The sequence below is a fragment of the Harpia harpyja genome, chromosome Z (genome assembly GCF_026419915.1).
Source record: "Harpia harpyja isolate bHarHar1 chromosome Z, bHarHar1 primary haplotype, whole genome shotgun sequence".
Taxonomy (NCBI): Eukaryota; Metazoa; Chordata; class Aves; order Accipitriformes; family Accipitridae; genus Harpia; species Harpia harpyja.
This window is the reverse complement of record NC_068969.1, coordinates 10,306,339-10,324,708: the sequence shown is the minus strand read 5'-3', so window position 1 is coordinate 10,324,708 and position 18,370 is coordinate 10,306,339. Positions and strand designations below refer to the sequence as shown.

Below are 18,370 nucleotides of genomic sequence, written 5' to 3'. Positions count from 1 at the left end.
TTTTTGATGGCTAAGCATTGGCCATCATGATGTACCTTGGTTTTCATTTATATATCTTTCACAGACCTCATTTGAAATCTGCTCAGACAATTTGTTTTTCCTTAAGGAAAGCAGTTACAATAACATCTGTCATCAATGTCAAATGTTGATGTCGGATGCCTGTAAGAACTTTAAATTGCACTTGTGAATTGGCATGATTATGCTCAGCTAAGATAGGTTCAGTGTCAGCGCAAAGGTGGAAGATTGGGTTGTGCTATGAAGTTGTTAATAACCAACAACCAAGTGGTTGGGGAACTCTTTTCAACGTTTTCTGTGAATAAATAAATTTTAAAAAAGGTAATTCCAGAAGTGCAGTGCCTTCTAATGGTTCCATGGTGTTGATTCTGTGCTGAATTGAGAGGTAATCTAAATCACTTGTCACTTAGAGGGCTTGTAAGTTCCCTGGAGAACTTTTGATCTACTGTGGCTGAGGCACAGCCAGTTTGTGTTTGGTTTGTGGTTTGTTTGTTTTTTTGTTTTTTTTTTTTTTTTTGGCATGATCCTAAAACATGTGCATACCCTTAAACCCTAGTGAAGAGAACAGAGGAGAGATGTTCTGCTTGTTTTGAATTCTGATGGCTTCGAAGCATGCTGAATGCACAAATGTATGCTTTTTGTTTTATAATTGAGTTTGTATATTACTACGCTTGAATCCAAGAAATGTAAAATGCACGGTGGATATTTAGGCTTGCTAAATTGTAAATATCCAAATATTTCAGTATTTTAAGAAAATGCTGGAAGTTACATAGGTAACTGATCCTATGATTATTCTGTTGCTTTCTTATGAGAATGGAAGCTTTGTAGCAAAAAAGAAAAATATAGGTTTATCCCGCAAATATACAAGCCTATGTTTAATAACGTTTGCGTGAGTAGCCTTAGTGAATTCAGTTGAAAATACTCTGTTGTGTAGAAGTATTTCTGATTATTTCTAAGGTAGACTTGTCATTTTCAGATGCATTTAAAAATTATAAGTATTATTAATGTAAATGACAGAATATTCTTAAACATACTTAATGTGAAAATAGACAAATTTATGGGTCTAATTATAAATTCAGTCAATTTCTTTTTACATTATTTTCAGTTCTTAGGTTTTATTCCTAACAGAAGTAATTGCCGTCTTTAATACGTGTTTAATGTATGTATGTGTTATCAGGTAAACAGCCTTATGTTTCAGAGACTGTTGGTATGAATGTTGACAATATAGATGTTTGCTGTTGCATGAACATGTGTAACAAGTTTTTCCAGTATTCTACCTTTGTGGCCTTATTTGAAAAACATTGTTTATTTTGGCATTATCAAAATATGCCTGATGCATTGGAAGTGTGACTTTTCCTATTGTAGACGTAACTTGTAAGGAAGTATTTGTTTAATATCATAATGTCCTGGTTTCGGCTGGGATAGAGTTCATTTTCTTTCTAGTAGCTGGTATAGTGCTATGTTTTGGATTTAGGATGAGAATAATGTTGATACACACTGATGTTTTTAGTTGTTGCTAAGTAGTGTTTATATACTAAGTCAAGGGTTTTTCAGCTTCTCATGCCCAGCCAGCAAGAAGGCTGGAGGGGCGCAAGAAGTGGGGAGGGGGGACACAGCCAGGACAGCTGACCCAAACTGGCCAAAGGGATATTCCTTGCCATGTGATGTCATGCCCAGTATATAAACTGGGGGGAGTGGGGCTGGGGCATGCAAAGCACTGCTTTGGGAACTAACTCAGCATTGGTTGTTGAGTTCATGAGCAATTGCATTGTGCCTCGCTTGTTTTGTATATTCCAATTATTTTATTATTATTGTCATTATTATTATTACTCTCATTATTATTATTTTCTTCCTTTCTGTCCTATGAAACTGTCTTTATCTCAACCTATGAGTTTTGCTTTTTATTTATTTATTTATTTTAATTCTCTCCCCCAACCCACTGGGGAGGGCGGCAGTGAGTGAGTGGCTGTGTGGTGCTCACTTGCCAGGTGGGGGTTAAACCGTGACACAAGGGTTCAGTTTTTCTTGCTTATAAACAAGGCAGAAGAAAACAAGGACTAGATGATAAATTAGCAATATGAAGTTGCATATGTGAATCAACCTACTTGCTTCACTTTTTATTGTGTACGACTTGGATGCTCCATGAGCAAGGCAAATGAGATTGCAGCTAGAAGAAGCAGCTTGGCTATTTAAATTGTAATATAGATATATTATTTTTTACTTAAGTTTTGTTCTTTTTTTTTCTTTACCCTACTGTTTTCTTTACCTTTTAAAAGTAATTATAAAAATGAAAATGCAAGCCGAATTATGTCCTCATTTGATTCTTTACATGTGTTTATAATGAAATAATTGTGTAGTATTGCTCACCCCCCCCCCCCCCCTCCCCCTTTTTTAATATGTCTGGAACTGTCTCTTGTGTCCCTCTTGAAGTTACAGGTGCTCTGTAAAGAAGCTTTAAAAATTAGGCTTTTGTCATTATTAAGTATAAATAAGAAGTAATATTGCTTAAAAGGGGAAGACAAGTAGCATTTGTTGCCATTTTAGATTTAGAAATAATACAAAGAACAAGTCTGGCCTTCCAGTTTTTGCTAGAAAACTTTCAGGTTTTCTTAGATTGTGCTTATTTTTAAGCTCTAACTTCTCAATTGAAATAGAAAGGTAATTCAATCTATAACAAAGACAGTATTTCTGTAAACTGTTAAATAGTCATTCAAGTTAGGTAAATTTTGGCAAAAAAAAAAAAGCAAAATTGTGCTACTCATTAGGCATAATTTTTAAGTAATCCTGAAGAACGGTGTATACTTCTACATTTTAATGTTTTTCCCTACAGGAGACTATTTTAGTAAAAATTTAAGACATTAAATTTTTTATTGTTGTTTAGTTGTCTTTAAACTAAAAATACTGTTTGTCTGGCTAACCAGGTGCCTTAGAATAATTCTCCACAAAAGACTGGAGTTCGTAAATGCAGGCTTACATTGATAAATGAGATTTTTGCGTTGAGAAAGAAATAAGAGGCAAGTGATTAACAATTGCAGGATGGAAGGCACAATGAATACAGACTAGGATACAGAATTTAGCACACAATACCTGCGTACCTGCAAAGACTAAAGTGTTAGTAATTCTTTCTCTGGAAAGACAAAAGCTTGTCAAGCCTTTAGAAACATCTGTGTATCCTTAGAAGGTCATTGTGGTACAGGGAAGTTGAGAAGACTAAAAAAACCAAAAAGCTGCAGGCAGTGTTTTGGAATGTATGTGTTTCTATCCCGTATTACTTGTGATTCACACCACCTGCATCCCCCTCCCCCAACAAAAAATAAGATATTAGTGTTAAAAGTTGCAGAGAGTGCAGTTGGATAGCAAAACAATGACACAGTGAGCTCAGGACTGTGTAAAACTGAGGTATTTTACTCTACATCTTTGAAACTCTTAGCATGGTTAACAATGGTGCTAAATATTTTCAACAAAGGGTAATGCTAAACACTGCTGCTTCTGTTGATAGACCGTTAAATCAGAATAAACTTGGATAGTGATATATAGTCTGCATTGGAAGATAATTCGTTGTGCAGGCTATACTTGGTGTGCTTGCCCAGAATTGGCAGGTACACTGCCCTATAGCTTTTTATAAAGATATAGTCTGTTCTCTGGCAAAACCAATGAAAATTAGATGTGATGATTCTGCCATTGCTTGGCTATAGAAGCCTTTTTTTTTTTTTTTTTTTTTAAATGATCTGTCTTCATGTCTTTAATGTTTGACACAACATAAGAAAAGTAAAACAAATCTTAAATTTCTCACTTCCATTAAGCATCTTAGAAAGCCCAGGGAGACTTCCTTTTGTCACATGCAGGAGTGCAGGAAAGAATTCTTTTAGTGGAAGTGTTAGAGATAAAATGTTAAGAATTAGTGTTTCAACAACAAAGAGAGACCAAACTTAAAAGTTACAAAGTAATGGAGGTGTCAGTTGGTGAAGTCTAAATATTACTTTTATTTAAAGCCCATTTCTAATTAATATTACGCTTTAAAAGTGTTTTAAAACAATTACAATGTCTCTAACATGGTAATAAAGAGGAAAAGTAGCACATTGAAAAAATGTACCTCTACTGAATACTAGCATTCTTTTAAAACTGTAAAACTTGTATGAAGGAGAATTAAAATGGTATTGTTGACTCTTCACTTAAATATACTTGGGAGTCACGTAATTGACAATCCTGATAATTGTCAGAACTGCTTGTTTTTCAAGACTTTTAATACTGCATTTTGAGCAAATATTTCCATTGCTGGTGTTTCCTGATCTCATGATAAGTATTAATTGCTGTCACTGCACCTAACAACATTAGAATGCCTGACAACTTTATTTTCCATGTATGTCACTAGATGCATATTCAGCAGCCATTCCTGCTTTCTCCTTCATATATGATTTCTTTTGTATGAAATGGAAATGAAAGGCAGGTGTAATGAACTATTCCTGTGAGGTGATAAATGCCAATTCTTTCATTTAGTATTGATGGGAGTTGAGGGACATCACCAACTTGCAAGATCAAAACAGACTTTGAAACTGACTTTATATACAACTACATATCTACTATTTTTATAACTAACTACAAAAGAAAGTAGATAAATCAATGTTTATTGACAAGTAAAAAGAAATTTATTGTGCAGACTATAGTAAAACTTACATTAACATTAGAAATGCAGATTCAGCACACTAAGGAACTTAAATGAAGATGATGTTACTTTTAATGTTGTCATGTATATTATTTTTCAAACTTCTAAGGAACAGTAGTGTAGTAGGAAGAAATGAGTGACTTATGATTAAAAAATGGGGGGGAGGAGAATAAGTAATTTGATCTAAGTTTTTGGTAAGTAGGAAAAAAGAATACTTTGCCCTTTTAATAAAAACAATGCGGGTCTTGTACTAACCCCATATGAACCAGCATTTTGTTCATTATCTTTTTGTTACTTTATTAAAATAAGACATGCTGTGCTGCTCAGATTAATGAAGAAAGGAAGCATACTGTACAATACATTTTGGTTCTCTGTATCTAGTTTGCATCAGCTTGCTGTTTTTGTGGTTTTGTTTGTTTTTGTTTTTTTTTTTTTTTCCCTAAATCAGCACAGATAATTACAAGCATGCAAAGAAAAGAATATTTTCTTCTGTGAGGACATGTTGAGCCACTGTTAAAGCAGTCAAAAACCAAGGTAAAGCAAAAGAACATGCCAGAAATATTTCTGGCTCTTGGTCACTACTTTAAATACGCATGCATCCCTGGACTTCTGCATAGAGAGATAGTGTTTGTTGTGATAACAGTATTTAAATGTTTCCTTTATTTTGGTAAAATCCTTACTGTTTGCCAGGACATGTGTTTGTGGAACAGAACTTTTTCTGTGAATCTCCTTCCTTTTGTGGTATCTAAAAATACAGGGAAGATGAGTCCTGCTGGAGAATATAAGAGCATTATCTTCTATATCACCTCTTATTTCTTCTATTTTGTTGCTTTTGATTTATATCTGGGGTGCTGTATAGTACTAAATAGTTTTAGACAATTTGGAAGCCACTGAGTGTTTTAAAAATCAGATTGATAATTTCTGCGCTCAGCTGTCACTATATATTATTTGGGGAGGATAGCTGTAAGGAAGGGGTTCCCTTAAAGTTTTCAGTAATATTACAAATGTCTGAGCTCTTGGCTGAATGTTAATATTGGCAAGTAGTTGTGCAAAGCTATTAACTATTTGGCTAATATCCAAACTTACTGCTGACTAGGTGATTCTGGCCAGAGGAGGAGACACAAACTGTAAATTGGCCCTGAGCTTTCCAAGCATAATTGTCAGGATTCTATGCTGCCCCCCCTTCCATGTATCTCCATGTTCAAATACTGGTTATCAGTTGATGATAAGGAAACAGTAATGCTGATCCTTATGAAACTAGTAGAGTGCCCTGGTCTAAGCAAAAAAACCCAAACCAAACCAAAACCCAAAAAAACAACAAGCACCCAAAACCAGGAGAAACAAATCAAGTCTATCTTTCACTAAAAATGTTTAGCTGCTGTTAGTAATATGAAAAATGATTTCTGTATGGTTAAGATGATACTTTAGATTTAGTAGTCAATGTGCTTCCTGAGCATAGTCTGAATAATTGCTCATATTATGTTTTCTGTCATGGGAATATCTCATGAGGAAAGGTTTGCTACATTTTGTTGTCTTTGGCCCCATATCTAGTTACTGAAATTTTTCTACACTTGGTGTTTTCCACATAGTGTGATTTGATAACTTTTTTTACAATAAAGTTGTTAAATCTGCTGTGGAATTAGCTAAACTGCGTGCCGTCTAGCATCTGATTGTTAGTGAAACCCCTAATGTGAAACTGATGAGAACTCTGTATGCACTGCGGCTACATGCAGAATTGGTAGCAGAGTTCAAACTGTTTTTAATGGTTTGGCATATCTGATCTGAGACTACTGGGCTGCTTAGGCCCAAACATTTTACAGGAGAGACATGGAATGTAACAACATATTATGATTTTTTTCTGCACTAAATGAAGGAGGAATTTAATCATTAATTTATTCAGACACTGAAGGCTGTTGTCTGGCAAGATCTAGTTTCCATTTTTTTGTGAACCATCATGATTCACAGAGCTCAGGAAATGGGCAAAATAGCCCCCAGTCTGTTTTAAGGTTAAACTACAATGCCTCTACACAATTCTTTTAAACTTGTTATGAAAAGATTGACAAACACGATACAGAAAATTCTCACTTGCTTTGAACTTGGTGACACTGATTTGTTTAAACAGCCTAACAAAATTAATTGGGTTTTTTTGGACAGGGGGGGTGAGAGTATGTAGCTGGTGAAAGCCAGAAATTATGGGGTTCTGTGAAGAGTGTTTCAAGGAAACTGTGTAATTATGTAAAATGTAGAAGTAATGCATTTGGAAAGTAAATTGAGTGAGACAGACCTTTCATTAGCATCATATTAGAATCCTATATTTTAAGTGTGTATAAAAATAGTTAAAAGGCAAATAAAATGACCTATGATGGTGATGCCTGCAGAGCGCAGGTGGTGAGATGAAGCAGAAATGTGGAAAATAAGCTAAGCCTAAGTTAGAACAGTCACTGGGAAGTATTTTAGCATGAAATAGACTTTCTTATTTGCCGGGATTTTCAAGGCTGATGAGAATGTGGCAGGGCGGGTAGTGTCTAGTTACTGCCCCCCTCCCCCACCCTGCTGAAAATGCATGCTTAATTTTCTGGAGCCTTTTATGTAGTTTTGTTTGCAATGCAAACCATTAAGGTCACAATTGTAATGCTTAGCTTTTAAGTCATACATTACGTACATCAAAATATTTTTTGAAGTAAGAAAAATATTGAGACAAGTAGATGAGTGTATTTTTTTTTTCTAGTACTATTAAGCTGATTTGGATTTTAAAACTCAAAATAACTTTCTATAGGAAAATGCACGCAGTGGGTCTGCAGTCTGTCCCAGACCAGACTGAATGAATCTGGGTGACTTTGTCTCAGAAGTTTTTGGGAGGATACAACCTTCATGAGTTGTATCAGAGCTCCTTTGTGCTTGCTGCAGCAACATCTACAGCTTCTGGGCTTCTATCAAGAGGGAGGGTTGGTCTCTTCAGTTGTGGGTATACTGATCTTGTCTATACAGCTCTCCCATACTCCTCATAATATATGAGATTCTTATGTTTCTGCTTGATTCCATTTATCTTTCTCTCCACCCCTTGCACTATGGTGCATAAAGGTTATGCTTTAGTTCAGCAAAACTATCCTTGAAATACTGGGTGAAAAATGGTTGCTTTAGAGTAATAATTCTTCCTCCTCCCCCCCCCAATTAAAATAGCAATATAAAAAAATCAATTTAGTTTTCAAGATAGAATCATCTATATCTCACTTGCCCACTCCAAGTTCAACTAGAACAGCCCTGTGTCAGCAGGTTCTGTGGGAAGATGAGAGAAGGGATCTCTTCTCTTTCTCTTTTTCTCCAGGCAGTAGATGATGATCTGTGTGGCAATTGTTGAGGCCCTGAGGCTGATATTACTTCTTCATGCCTCCAATTCCTGATGTGTTGAGACACACAGTAAATCTTCCTGAAGCTAGGAAGGCTCTGTGTATAAGCAGTAAAGAGTCAAAAACTATGGAGGTGCCTTTCTTTCCTTTTCCATAAAGCAATGGTATATGGTTTCTACTGTATCTGAGACTTTTCACAGCCATAAAGGAAGGCTCAAGGTTTATCCTTAAGATGTATACACTTCCAGAAAGCACACTTTCATGTGCTTTCCTTTTTCCAAGGTGTTTGCAAGAAAGCCAGTCTCTATAATTGAGGTTGTAGAACGTAATGAATTGCAAATGAAAACAGAGATAAACTGTAAGAATTTCTTCGAATCAGGATTTTCGGCTTTTGGTCTGTCAGCTATCCTTAGTAGCCTGTGAAAGTAAGAAAACCAAGCATATTGTCAGTGTGCTTGTACTTTCTACACAGATGTCTCCATCTTGATTAGAATATTTTTAGGGGGAAAATAATAATTTAAAAGCTGTGGAGGTAATAACGTTTCTTTGGTTGGTGGTGTTTTACTTCTCTTTTCCTGTTGTTTACAGAATTTTCACAGGCATATAAAAGTTAGTTTTGAATCAGTATGTGAACATTTATTAAAGAAGTCCAGAGAGGAGTTTGCCTCCCTTTGGATGAGGGATGATGATTCCCTTTTTCAGTAGGGCTCAGTGGTAAGAATTGGAGTGCTAAGCACGGTAAGTGTTCTCTGCTTTGAGATGGGAACTTCTCAATCTCACACAAGTAGAGAAAAGAAGACAGACCACAACTAATGAACTCTAAAAGGCAAAACAAGTACCTAAAAATACATATCAGAGACATAAACAAAAGGCTAAGTAGTATATTAAGTGACTCAAAGGAAGAAACATAAATTACTTATTTATCACTGTGGCAATGGAAAGGAAAAACAGTATTGATATGATGTAAGGGTATCCTATACCTATATGTTTGAGGATCAATAAATCTGCACCAAGACCCATCACCTGGTCACGGATCAGGTCTGCTGTATCTAAAAATATTTTATTGTTTCCAGTTTAAATTGCTAGCATAAACTGTTAATGTCAATCTTAGATTTTTCACCAGGCCAAATTTTTTTTTGGGGGGGGGGGGAAGAATTGTATCAGTCTAGAAGACAGTTTCTTCTGCTCAGGATCTTCCATGAGCCTGTGGAAGGAAAATCATCTTCAGTTCTGATCTCATGTGAGATCCTCTTTGAAGGAGCTACAGAACTTTTTCAGGAAACTAGAAATATACAAGGATGGATTTCTCAGAGTGCATTATGAGTGGTGTTTGGCCAGAGGACGGCTGGCACTTGAGAATTGGGATAAGCAATTGCGCTGTCCCCAGTCACCATGAGATATGGTTTTTATTGATCAATGCATTGAAGTTGAGATGACAGAAAAGCTGCACCAGTTTTTTGTGGAACAAGCTGTGGGTCATCTCTTGAAGGATGGATGACAACTGAAAAGGGGGACAGATTTGGATACTAATGATGAAATGTCAAAATTTGAAAATGCAAATTAGCAAGTTACATCTGGTTCCTTTAAATCTGTGCGCCTTGGGCTGGAACTCTGGAAGCTTTAATAGGTTTTCATGGCTCAAGAAGTTGGATCAGGCTTTTGCCTCTGGAATTAAAAATATTCATGTTATTTTGAGTTATGTGATCCTGAAGTAGAAAAGAATTGCTAGAATGTAATTTTGTATCGATGTCTTCCTAAATAGTTAAAACCTAAATTTTCTCATTGAAGTAGGCACCCTTGCTTCAATTTATGCATAGCCGAATTGTTCGTACATGGCAAAAAGTGGTAATGTTTTATGACAGAATTACTGGTCTTGTTAATATAGTTTGTATGGAACAATGTTATGTTAGCTTGTTTGATCCATTTTGCCAAGGGCAATGTTTGCATTGAAATGAATTACTTTTAACAGAGCAGCCTGGGTGCAGTACAAAGAGTTCAGTGTTTCCAAATTATCAATGTTGAATAAATACCACACTCATATATTTTTGCCCAGCACCCATAGTGGCATTGTCATCAACATTTCAGTGTAGTGTAGTGCTGTGCCTTCCACTTCTGATTCTTGTGATTCTTGACACGAGTCTTGTGACCTCTTGGGGAAGAGGTGAAAACTAACAAGAATGGCCACTGTTGTATAATAGTAGTTGAAACATCTCAGCTAATCCACATGCATACTGGTAATTCAAATGAAACAAAAATGCTTTAGACTATGTTGGCTGTTTAAACTTGATGAAAACATAGCATATACCAAGCAATTCTTAAAGTTTATATAAGCCATGTGGTATATGATTGTGTGGGATGAGGGGTCAGTGGAGAATTCAGTATGCTCCTTGTTTACTGACATAATTGGTATCCATGATGTTTTATGCTAATATTATTAGTGAGGATTTAATATACTAGAGCTTATTAATAAATATGACATCAAATCATCCTTCTGCTTGCCCCTGTGTCAACACTTTTTCACAGCAAATGTAGAACAGATGTTTTAAAACACCTGGAAATTATCTATAGATACTGAGGATGACTTTGAGGGTATGGTTAAAGATTACTGGATTTGACTGAATCCAACTTTCGTTCTTCCTCTAGTTACCTTTGAAATAAATGGTACTAGATCTGGTTAATGACCACCAATTTAATTAATATCACAAATGTATTGAAACAGATTTGTTTTAAAAAAAACCAAAAACAAAACCCCCAAAAAACAGTGGGCCTACCTAATCCTGAAGTCCTACTGTATGTTTCTATTTATGCTATGTACAGTTAAACTTACTTGAAACTTGGTAAATGTATGATGGTGGTATTGAATTTGAAAACAGACCATTGGTCCACATCTGTCTGTTGTTTGGTTAAATAAATTACAAGGATAGTTTTATCAAAGTAATGGTATGATATCCATAGGGAAAATAAGAAAAAAAAAATGTATTTCTCAAGCACTTCTTTTCTAAATGAAAACCTAGGTTATTGTCATGCAACCTCTTCCTGACAAGCTCATTAACAACAATTATTAGCAAGCTAGTACTTCATTGAACATATAATACTGTGTTGTAATACATTATAATTGTTTAGAAGGAAATATTCACTCAAATTAGCTTAGTCTTATTGTTTATTTTTCTTACTAAAATACGTTTTTACTGGTTACAGCCAAACTATTAGAAACACTGTTTCCTTCATCTTTTTTCCTATCCAAAAAACTCTTTGTAAATTTAAACAAAAATTAAAACCCCTGCCTATTTCCTTGTTCTGTCTTAATTAATCTAATATTATTAGAGAATATACAGAACTGCTGAACTGCTACTTTTATACTGTCTTTTGAAAATGTAATATCTTAGTTTGGGAAGTTCTTAATGTCAACAACAGCTATTTTTTTTTCCTTTATATAGTTCCACATCGTCAATCATTTAAGGCCATTAACATATCAGCTAAGATGTTTTTGGGCCCGTGTTGTTTATTGCAACATAAAGCTTGTTAGACTAAGTCAAAATGTCAAGATATTTTCTAGTAAGAAAAAGAGCAGTTTTTTCTCCTGAATGAAATTAGTTTGAAAATGCATTTTTAACTAGTCATCCTAAACATAAAAAGTGTAGTAAATTTTGTTCTTGAAGTAATTGCCCTAGGATGTGGGTTACTTTATTTTCTGATATATGCTGATTACTTGTAAACTTATTTTCCAATATGAAAATTTAATTAATTTTATAATATATTTTTTCAGGTCTCTGACTTTGGAGAAACAATAGATTCTTGCCTACTGGAAGAATGCAGTGAAACTGCCAATATTTCTAGCTGGAATTATAAATTTAATATTCAACTTCAGTGTTACTGATTTCTTACTAAATAGTACCTCAAAGTAGAAGAAAAATGTATGGAAGTGCAAGAACAATCAGCAACTTAGAAGGAAGTCCCTCCAGGTCTCCTCGATTGCCAAGATCTCCTCGCCTGGGCCATAGGCGAACAAGTAGCGGAGGAGGAGGAGGAACAGGTAAGACGTTATCAATGGAGAATATCCAGTCCCTTAATGCAGCCTATGCAACATCTGGACCAATGTATCTGAGTGACCATGAAGGTGTAGCTTCTACTACTTTCCCAAAGGGCACAATGACTCTTGGAAGGGCTACAAATCGAGCTGTGTATGGTGGTCGAGTCACAGCTATGGGAAGCAGTCCTAATATTGCTTCGGCTGGACTTTCACACACAGATGTCCTTTCTTATACTGATCAGCATGGAGGTCTGACCACATCTTCACACCATCACCACCATCAGGTTCCTTCTATGCTGAGACAAGTTAGAGATAGTACCATGTTAGACCTGCAGGCTCAGCTTAAGGAACTACAGAGGGAGAATGATCTTCTCAGAAAAGAACTAGACATTAAGGACAGCAAACTGGGATCCTCCATGAACAGCATCAAAACTTTCTGGAGTCCTGAGCTAAAGAAAGAAAGAGTATTGAGGAAAGAAGAAGCAGCCAGAATGTCAGTTCTTAAAGAACAAATGAGAGTTTCCCATGAAGAAAATCAAGTAAGTAATTCTGAAAGCTCCTTTCTGTTGACCTACAGCTAAGTACTTGATGTTTTGCTTATGTATCCTATGCTGGAATAAGTTTAACATTTACAACAAGAATTGTATGTCTTGATCTATCTGCCTTTGCTAAACAGTAGGAAAGCACATTAATATGAATGTGAATGCAGGTTATAATTTCCTTCATGCAGCATTCTTTCACACTATAGCTTGAAAGAATGATTGTTTGTCACTACCCTTTTTCTTATTTTTGAGGCTTTCTCTAGTGCTTTTTTGCAGCAACAGTCTAAATACATTTAACCTTTTCTGAAGAGGTAAATAAGCCATCTCTGCAAAAGTATAAACAAACATCTAGAAGCATATTTTGTATGAGCTGTATAGGGATTTAGCTGCCCAGGTTTTTTAAAAGAAGATGTGATATTAAATCCACACATGCAACCTTGTGTAATTCTGTGTTTACAGAATGAAGTTGAAGTTGTCTCTGAAACATTGCTGAAAACACCTGTGAGTTAGAAAAAGAGCATCTTGCAAATATGTATTTTAAATACTTCTATTCACAACATAACATTCTTTTCCCAAAGTTATAAAAAGATTGAAGTATTTTAATCTGGATGAATAAAGCTATAAGGTCAAGCTTTGAGACTCTTTGCTATTTCACAAAGCTATACAGAACAGCGGCACAGAATAGATCAAAAAAATTCTCATATTGCTGTTTCCACACACTTTTTGGCTGCTGGTCTTATTTTAAAGCTGCTCCTTTTTAGACCATCTGTTAACTTCCCCCAGACAAAAACACAATCCTGTGTTTCTCTCACTTCTAGATTCCCAATCTAAACTTCTTTGCTGGCAGGCAGCAATAACTGAAATTTTTAATTTACTTCCAAGCTTGTGATCATTGGTGCTTCTCACCAAACTTTCCACCTCTTAGACATGCTGTGAACCTAAATGTCTATGGAACTAACAGGCCTTATACCAGTTGCTTCAGTGTGAAACTGGGTCTTGATGGGGAATTCAGTACAGTGAATTTATTATTTTCTTGTATAACTTGTATATCCAGACTGACAGTAATAGTTACTGAATATTTATTTATAGTAGGTGCACTAGGATGCTGCTAGAACCAATTATTATCAAAAACATATTTGGTGGAGGTTCTGCTATTCAAAAGCTTTAATGGTTAAACTTTCTAATCATGATTGTTGGTGTCACCTTAGCAGTAGGAGGAATATTCTAATACACTCTGTTTTGATAGCCTTTCTTACGGAAATGTCACATTAATCTTGTATTAGCATTTGGCATCTAAATCTGGTGTTTAGAGACTTTGTCACCTGCCAAAGTAGTTACGTGGGTTTTTTTGGTGTTTTGTTGTTTGTTTGGGGTTTTTTTTTTTTTTCCTAAAAGCTATTTCATCTTGAGGGGAAAGTAAATTAGTAAATCTGTTTTGAGTCCTCCTATTCATTCACTTCATGGAAGATTACATCTTTTTAACAAGTGCTCTTATTTTCTTGTAAGGGTGAACCTAACAAAAGACAAAAAGAATGTATTTTACCCTATCTGTATATTTAACATGAAGCTTTACTCTATAATAAAATAACATAAACACTGGGTAGCCCAGTATTCTATTGCTAACAATGTCCAAAAGTTCATAGAATAGACCTAGTATACAGTGATATCTCCACTGAGTACTTTTTATGATCTAGCTACAGTTTCTGTGTGCTTAACTCTCAGTGGACTCTTCCTTGAATTAAGCCAGTTGCTTTTGGACCTATGTAGAATTCTGGTGTCCACAACCTCTTATGATAGTGAATCCCACAGCTTAACATGTGATGTGAGGAACCACTGCTTTTCATTTGTTTTCTGCACTAGACTTTGGCTGCTTTTGCTAGAATTTCCTGTTCTTTGTACTGGAAGAAACATTAAATAGTTGATGTCCAGTGCCAGTCTCAGTGCCACCTATGATTTTATAGGTCACTATCACATTCCTCCCTCAACTCTTTTCCAGACAGGAGAATCTCACCATGTGTTCCTTTCACGAAACTGGGACTTTCTTTGATTCTCCTCTGAATCTTTTTCAGAGCTGTTACTTTTTTTTTTTGAGTTGAGGAGACCAAAATGGCTCATGTTTTTCATAATACAGGTGTAAAATGGGTTATGCATTGATGTTATAGTATTTACCCTTTTATTCTGTATGTTTCTCCCAGCAACTCCCAACACTCAATTTGTTTGTTCTTTCTAGCTTTGAATGGCTACTTTTTTTTTATTGCTACTGAGTACTGAGCTAATATTTTAATGAAAATATTTATCACAGCTGAAGAATCTCACAAGTGGTTTTAATCAGTTTAGATCCCAGCTTGTTATGCATGAAGGTAGGATTAGTTTCACTTGTGTATAACTTCACATTCATCTCCCTGAATTTCATCTGCCAGCCCTTGCCTAGTTGCTTAGTCTTATAAAAATCCTTCTTTGCATTTGGCTTTTGTCTTTAATGCTCTGAATAACCTGATATTATGAGGAAAACTAGTCATCTTGCAGTTCACCCTGTTCTCTGGGTTGCTTAGGATATGTCAGACAGCACAAAGCCCAGGCACAGGTTCCAGCAAAACTCCACAGGGACCTTCTCTTGGTCTTATACTTGACCATGTGTTTCTGCTATTTCCTCTCTTGTAATCAAATGTTTATGTATGAAAGGATAATCCCTCTTATCTAATTGCTGCTTAGTTTTCTTGTAAGCATTTGGAGAGGAGCCTTTCTGAAGGAATGGCTTTGGAAGTCCAAGCTCGCTGTGTCAGCTAGTTTGTCAGTCTTGCTTATCCACATAGTAATTGATTCTTTCAAACAACTAATTTCAATTAAAATTATCAAAAAGCTGTAATTTTAAAGACAAAAGTGATGCAATCAATCACATCTATACTAAAAAGTGATAGATCTATCCTTGCATGTCTGAGGGTTACTGGCTTATGAAACTTCCTTTTTTAAAAACAGGTGTTTCATACTGAAGCACTAAAACCTGTTTTCACATTGGCTGTGCATGATGAAATGGCCCCTGAATGGGGCCATTAGTCTCACAGCCAGCTTTGGGAACTCCCAGGAGGCTGGAGAAGGGCAAATCTAGCTGCCTGCCAAAAAAAAAAAAGGGGGGGGGAGAAAGAGAGAAATGAGTGAATTATAAGCTTGATATTTTTATTGTGGTTTCTGGGAAAATATTGTAAGAACAATAGAAGAAAATTATTTGTAAACTGTATTATTTGTATTTAAAAAATATTAACTATTTCTGAAATATAAGGAATATGGGGGAAAATATAAAAAAAAAGGACTAACACTCAAGATTTGGATTTGTCAAACAAGTCTGATTTTCTTGGATTGGAAACAGGAAAACAGGCTTTATGCGTAAGGGGAAAAACAGTAGTAACATTGAAATAAGGAAAACTTTTTACATTGTCTCAGATTTTCATTAGCAAGCTGGTGGGAAGCATATGAGATGAAATTGCTATTATGTGGATGCCTATCTGATTGGAAGACTGTGTCAAAGTGTAATTATCAATGATTCATGGTGAAATTGGAAAGACGTCTAGTAGGATCTGGTAAGGATCCGTCATGTGTTTGAGGGTTTCATCAGTGTTCTGAATGATGGATATATATTATGCACCCAGATAATGTCAAGCTGGGCAGGGTTAAAAACATGCTGGAAAATAGGATTATAAATGAAAACAAATTCAGCAAATTTAAGAAATAATCTAAAAAAATAGGATGTGTTTCAACAGAAAATTGATAAAAATTAAACTTTTTGGAAGGAAAAAGAGACCCATGAAGTTTATGGACAGTAACTTAGACATTTCTGACTTCTTGAAGATTATTTTACTTTTGAAAATGTATGCTTTGAGCACCTGTTCTTTGATATTACAACCCAAAGTTACTTTTCTTGTCTTTCTATTCTTCATATTCTTTGTGACATTTTCTCACAGCATAATTAGTATTATTTTTTACATGGATTGATTATATACATAGGGGCAGGAAGTACTCTAAATGTTTTTAACTATTTAAAGTGATTCTTCATCTTGGAATCATCCATTTGCAATGTCTCAGTCGGAGATTTTGCTTTTTTTATTTTCCAGGTAGACAGTTATTTTCTCTAATCTTGCTTGAATGTATTATATAATAAAGAGTTAATGTAGAAGGTTTCAATGGAGAGCAGAAGGCTATGAGGTGGAAAGAACTGGGAGGACACAAGAAATTATTCAGCAGTATTCATTCCCAGGATTGTTGCCTGTCTGTCAAAAATAGAGGGAGAACTAGCTTATCCATTTTGATCAGCTGGTTCTAAGACAACATTAATGTTTATCAGTTGACATGCTTTTATGACATTGCGATAACTGAACTAGATTCTGTGACATTTTTTAAATAAACTGTAAACTCAGTTGCACAAAATAATGCCCCTCTTCCCTACTTGTAAATGCCATTATTGAATACTACATAATTAATACAAAATGAACCACTGTATGCAATGAACAGTGGTGCTTTTTCATTCATGATATGGTTATATGTGGTTGTTGGAAATAAATGGTGAGCTTGATCCTTTTTTTTTTCTTGCAGAAAACCAGGTAATTTTAATTTGCTTAATGTGTTCTTTGAAAACATATTATAATTATCAACAAATATCAACATATTTGATCTTCTTTTGAAGTTTAGTTCCTGTCCTGATACTACAGGAGTTTGCTTCTGATTAATGAGATGAAGAGAAAGGATTAAAAAGGTAGTGAACAGTTCCTCTGAAAGGCTCATACTTTTGAATACAGAATTGTTCCTTGAAATAATTTTTATACATCTGTAGCAATATGAATAACTCATAGATGCTGCAATTAACAGAATAGAGCTGATAAAATAATCAGTAGATAAGGGGATGCGTATTCATGAATGTAGAACTGTGAATAGCTACTCAATGTTACTTCACATGCTCTTCATTTTTACTTTGTTTCATGACAAATATCGAAGTAGAACAGTAAAAGAAAACACACTAAGAAATATTCTGAAATTGTTTCCCTTCTTGGTATTAATTAAACAATATTCCTAGTAAAACCCTGATCAGGCTAATGTATACGTTCTTAAAAAAATGAAATAAAAAAACCCCAAACCAAACGTACCACATACTTATTTTGCTTTCTGATGCATTGCAAATCATACAAAGTACAGTCTTTTAGTCATCTTTCTGCCTTGTAAAAGAAAAGTCAGGAAGCAAGGGCTATAAGTTAATTTGCTGTAACTTTGCTAGCTTCTCTGGGAACTAGTCAGTGGAGTTAAAAATTATATATTATTTATATATACTTGTACAACTCTATATAGTTGGAAAATATTATGTATTACTATAGTAATATATTTTTAAATTATAGTAATATATGTTTAAAGAAGCTCGCCACTTCTTAACTTTACCCATGGCTGGGTATCATGGTTTCCATGGCTGGGATCAACTCTGCCTGCTTCCAAACTGGACAGTTCATTGCATAGACTCTGCTGGCATTCTCTAAATGCAAGTCAAAGGAAGTTGAAGATCTGTTATCTCTTCACTCTGTCCACTTCTGAGACTGTTTTTCATCTTTTTTTGAGTTACTTTGTTTATGCCCATTGAAATTCTGGAGGTTTGGTCCTAGTGGGATATGCAGGGAGTAGCCAGCAATTGGGTCTTTGATTTGAGTTCCCAGGTAGAGATATTTTCTTCCTTAATATGCATCAAAGTATACACTTGATTACTGGTTGGAAAGGTTCCTAAATACCAGAGCTTGTCAGA

At 35.2% G+C, this 18,370-nt stretch overlaps 1 protein-coding gene across 10 annotated transcripts in view; it reads left to right on the top strand.

Annotated features, from left to right (window-relative positions):
* The window catches only part of ERC2 (ELKS/RAB6-interacting/CAST family member 2), a 542,890-nt gene that overhangs the window by 6,775 nt on the left and 517,745 nt on the right, over positions 1-18,370 (top strand). For all 10 annotated transcript variants that reach the window (XR_008233624.1, XR_008233625.1, XR_008233622.1 and 7 more), the window contains exon 2: positions 11,792-12,594. Coding sequence is in view for 1 of the 10 variants with exons in the window: in XM_052777994.1 (XP_052633954.1) it covers positions 11,938-12,594 (657 nt within the window). In the remaining 9 variants the exon portion in view is untranslated. The remainder of the gene's footprint in view (positions 1-11,791; positions 12,595-18,370) is intronic.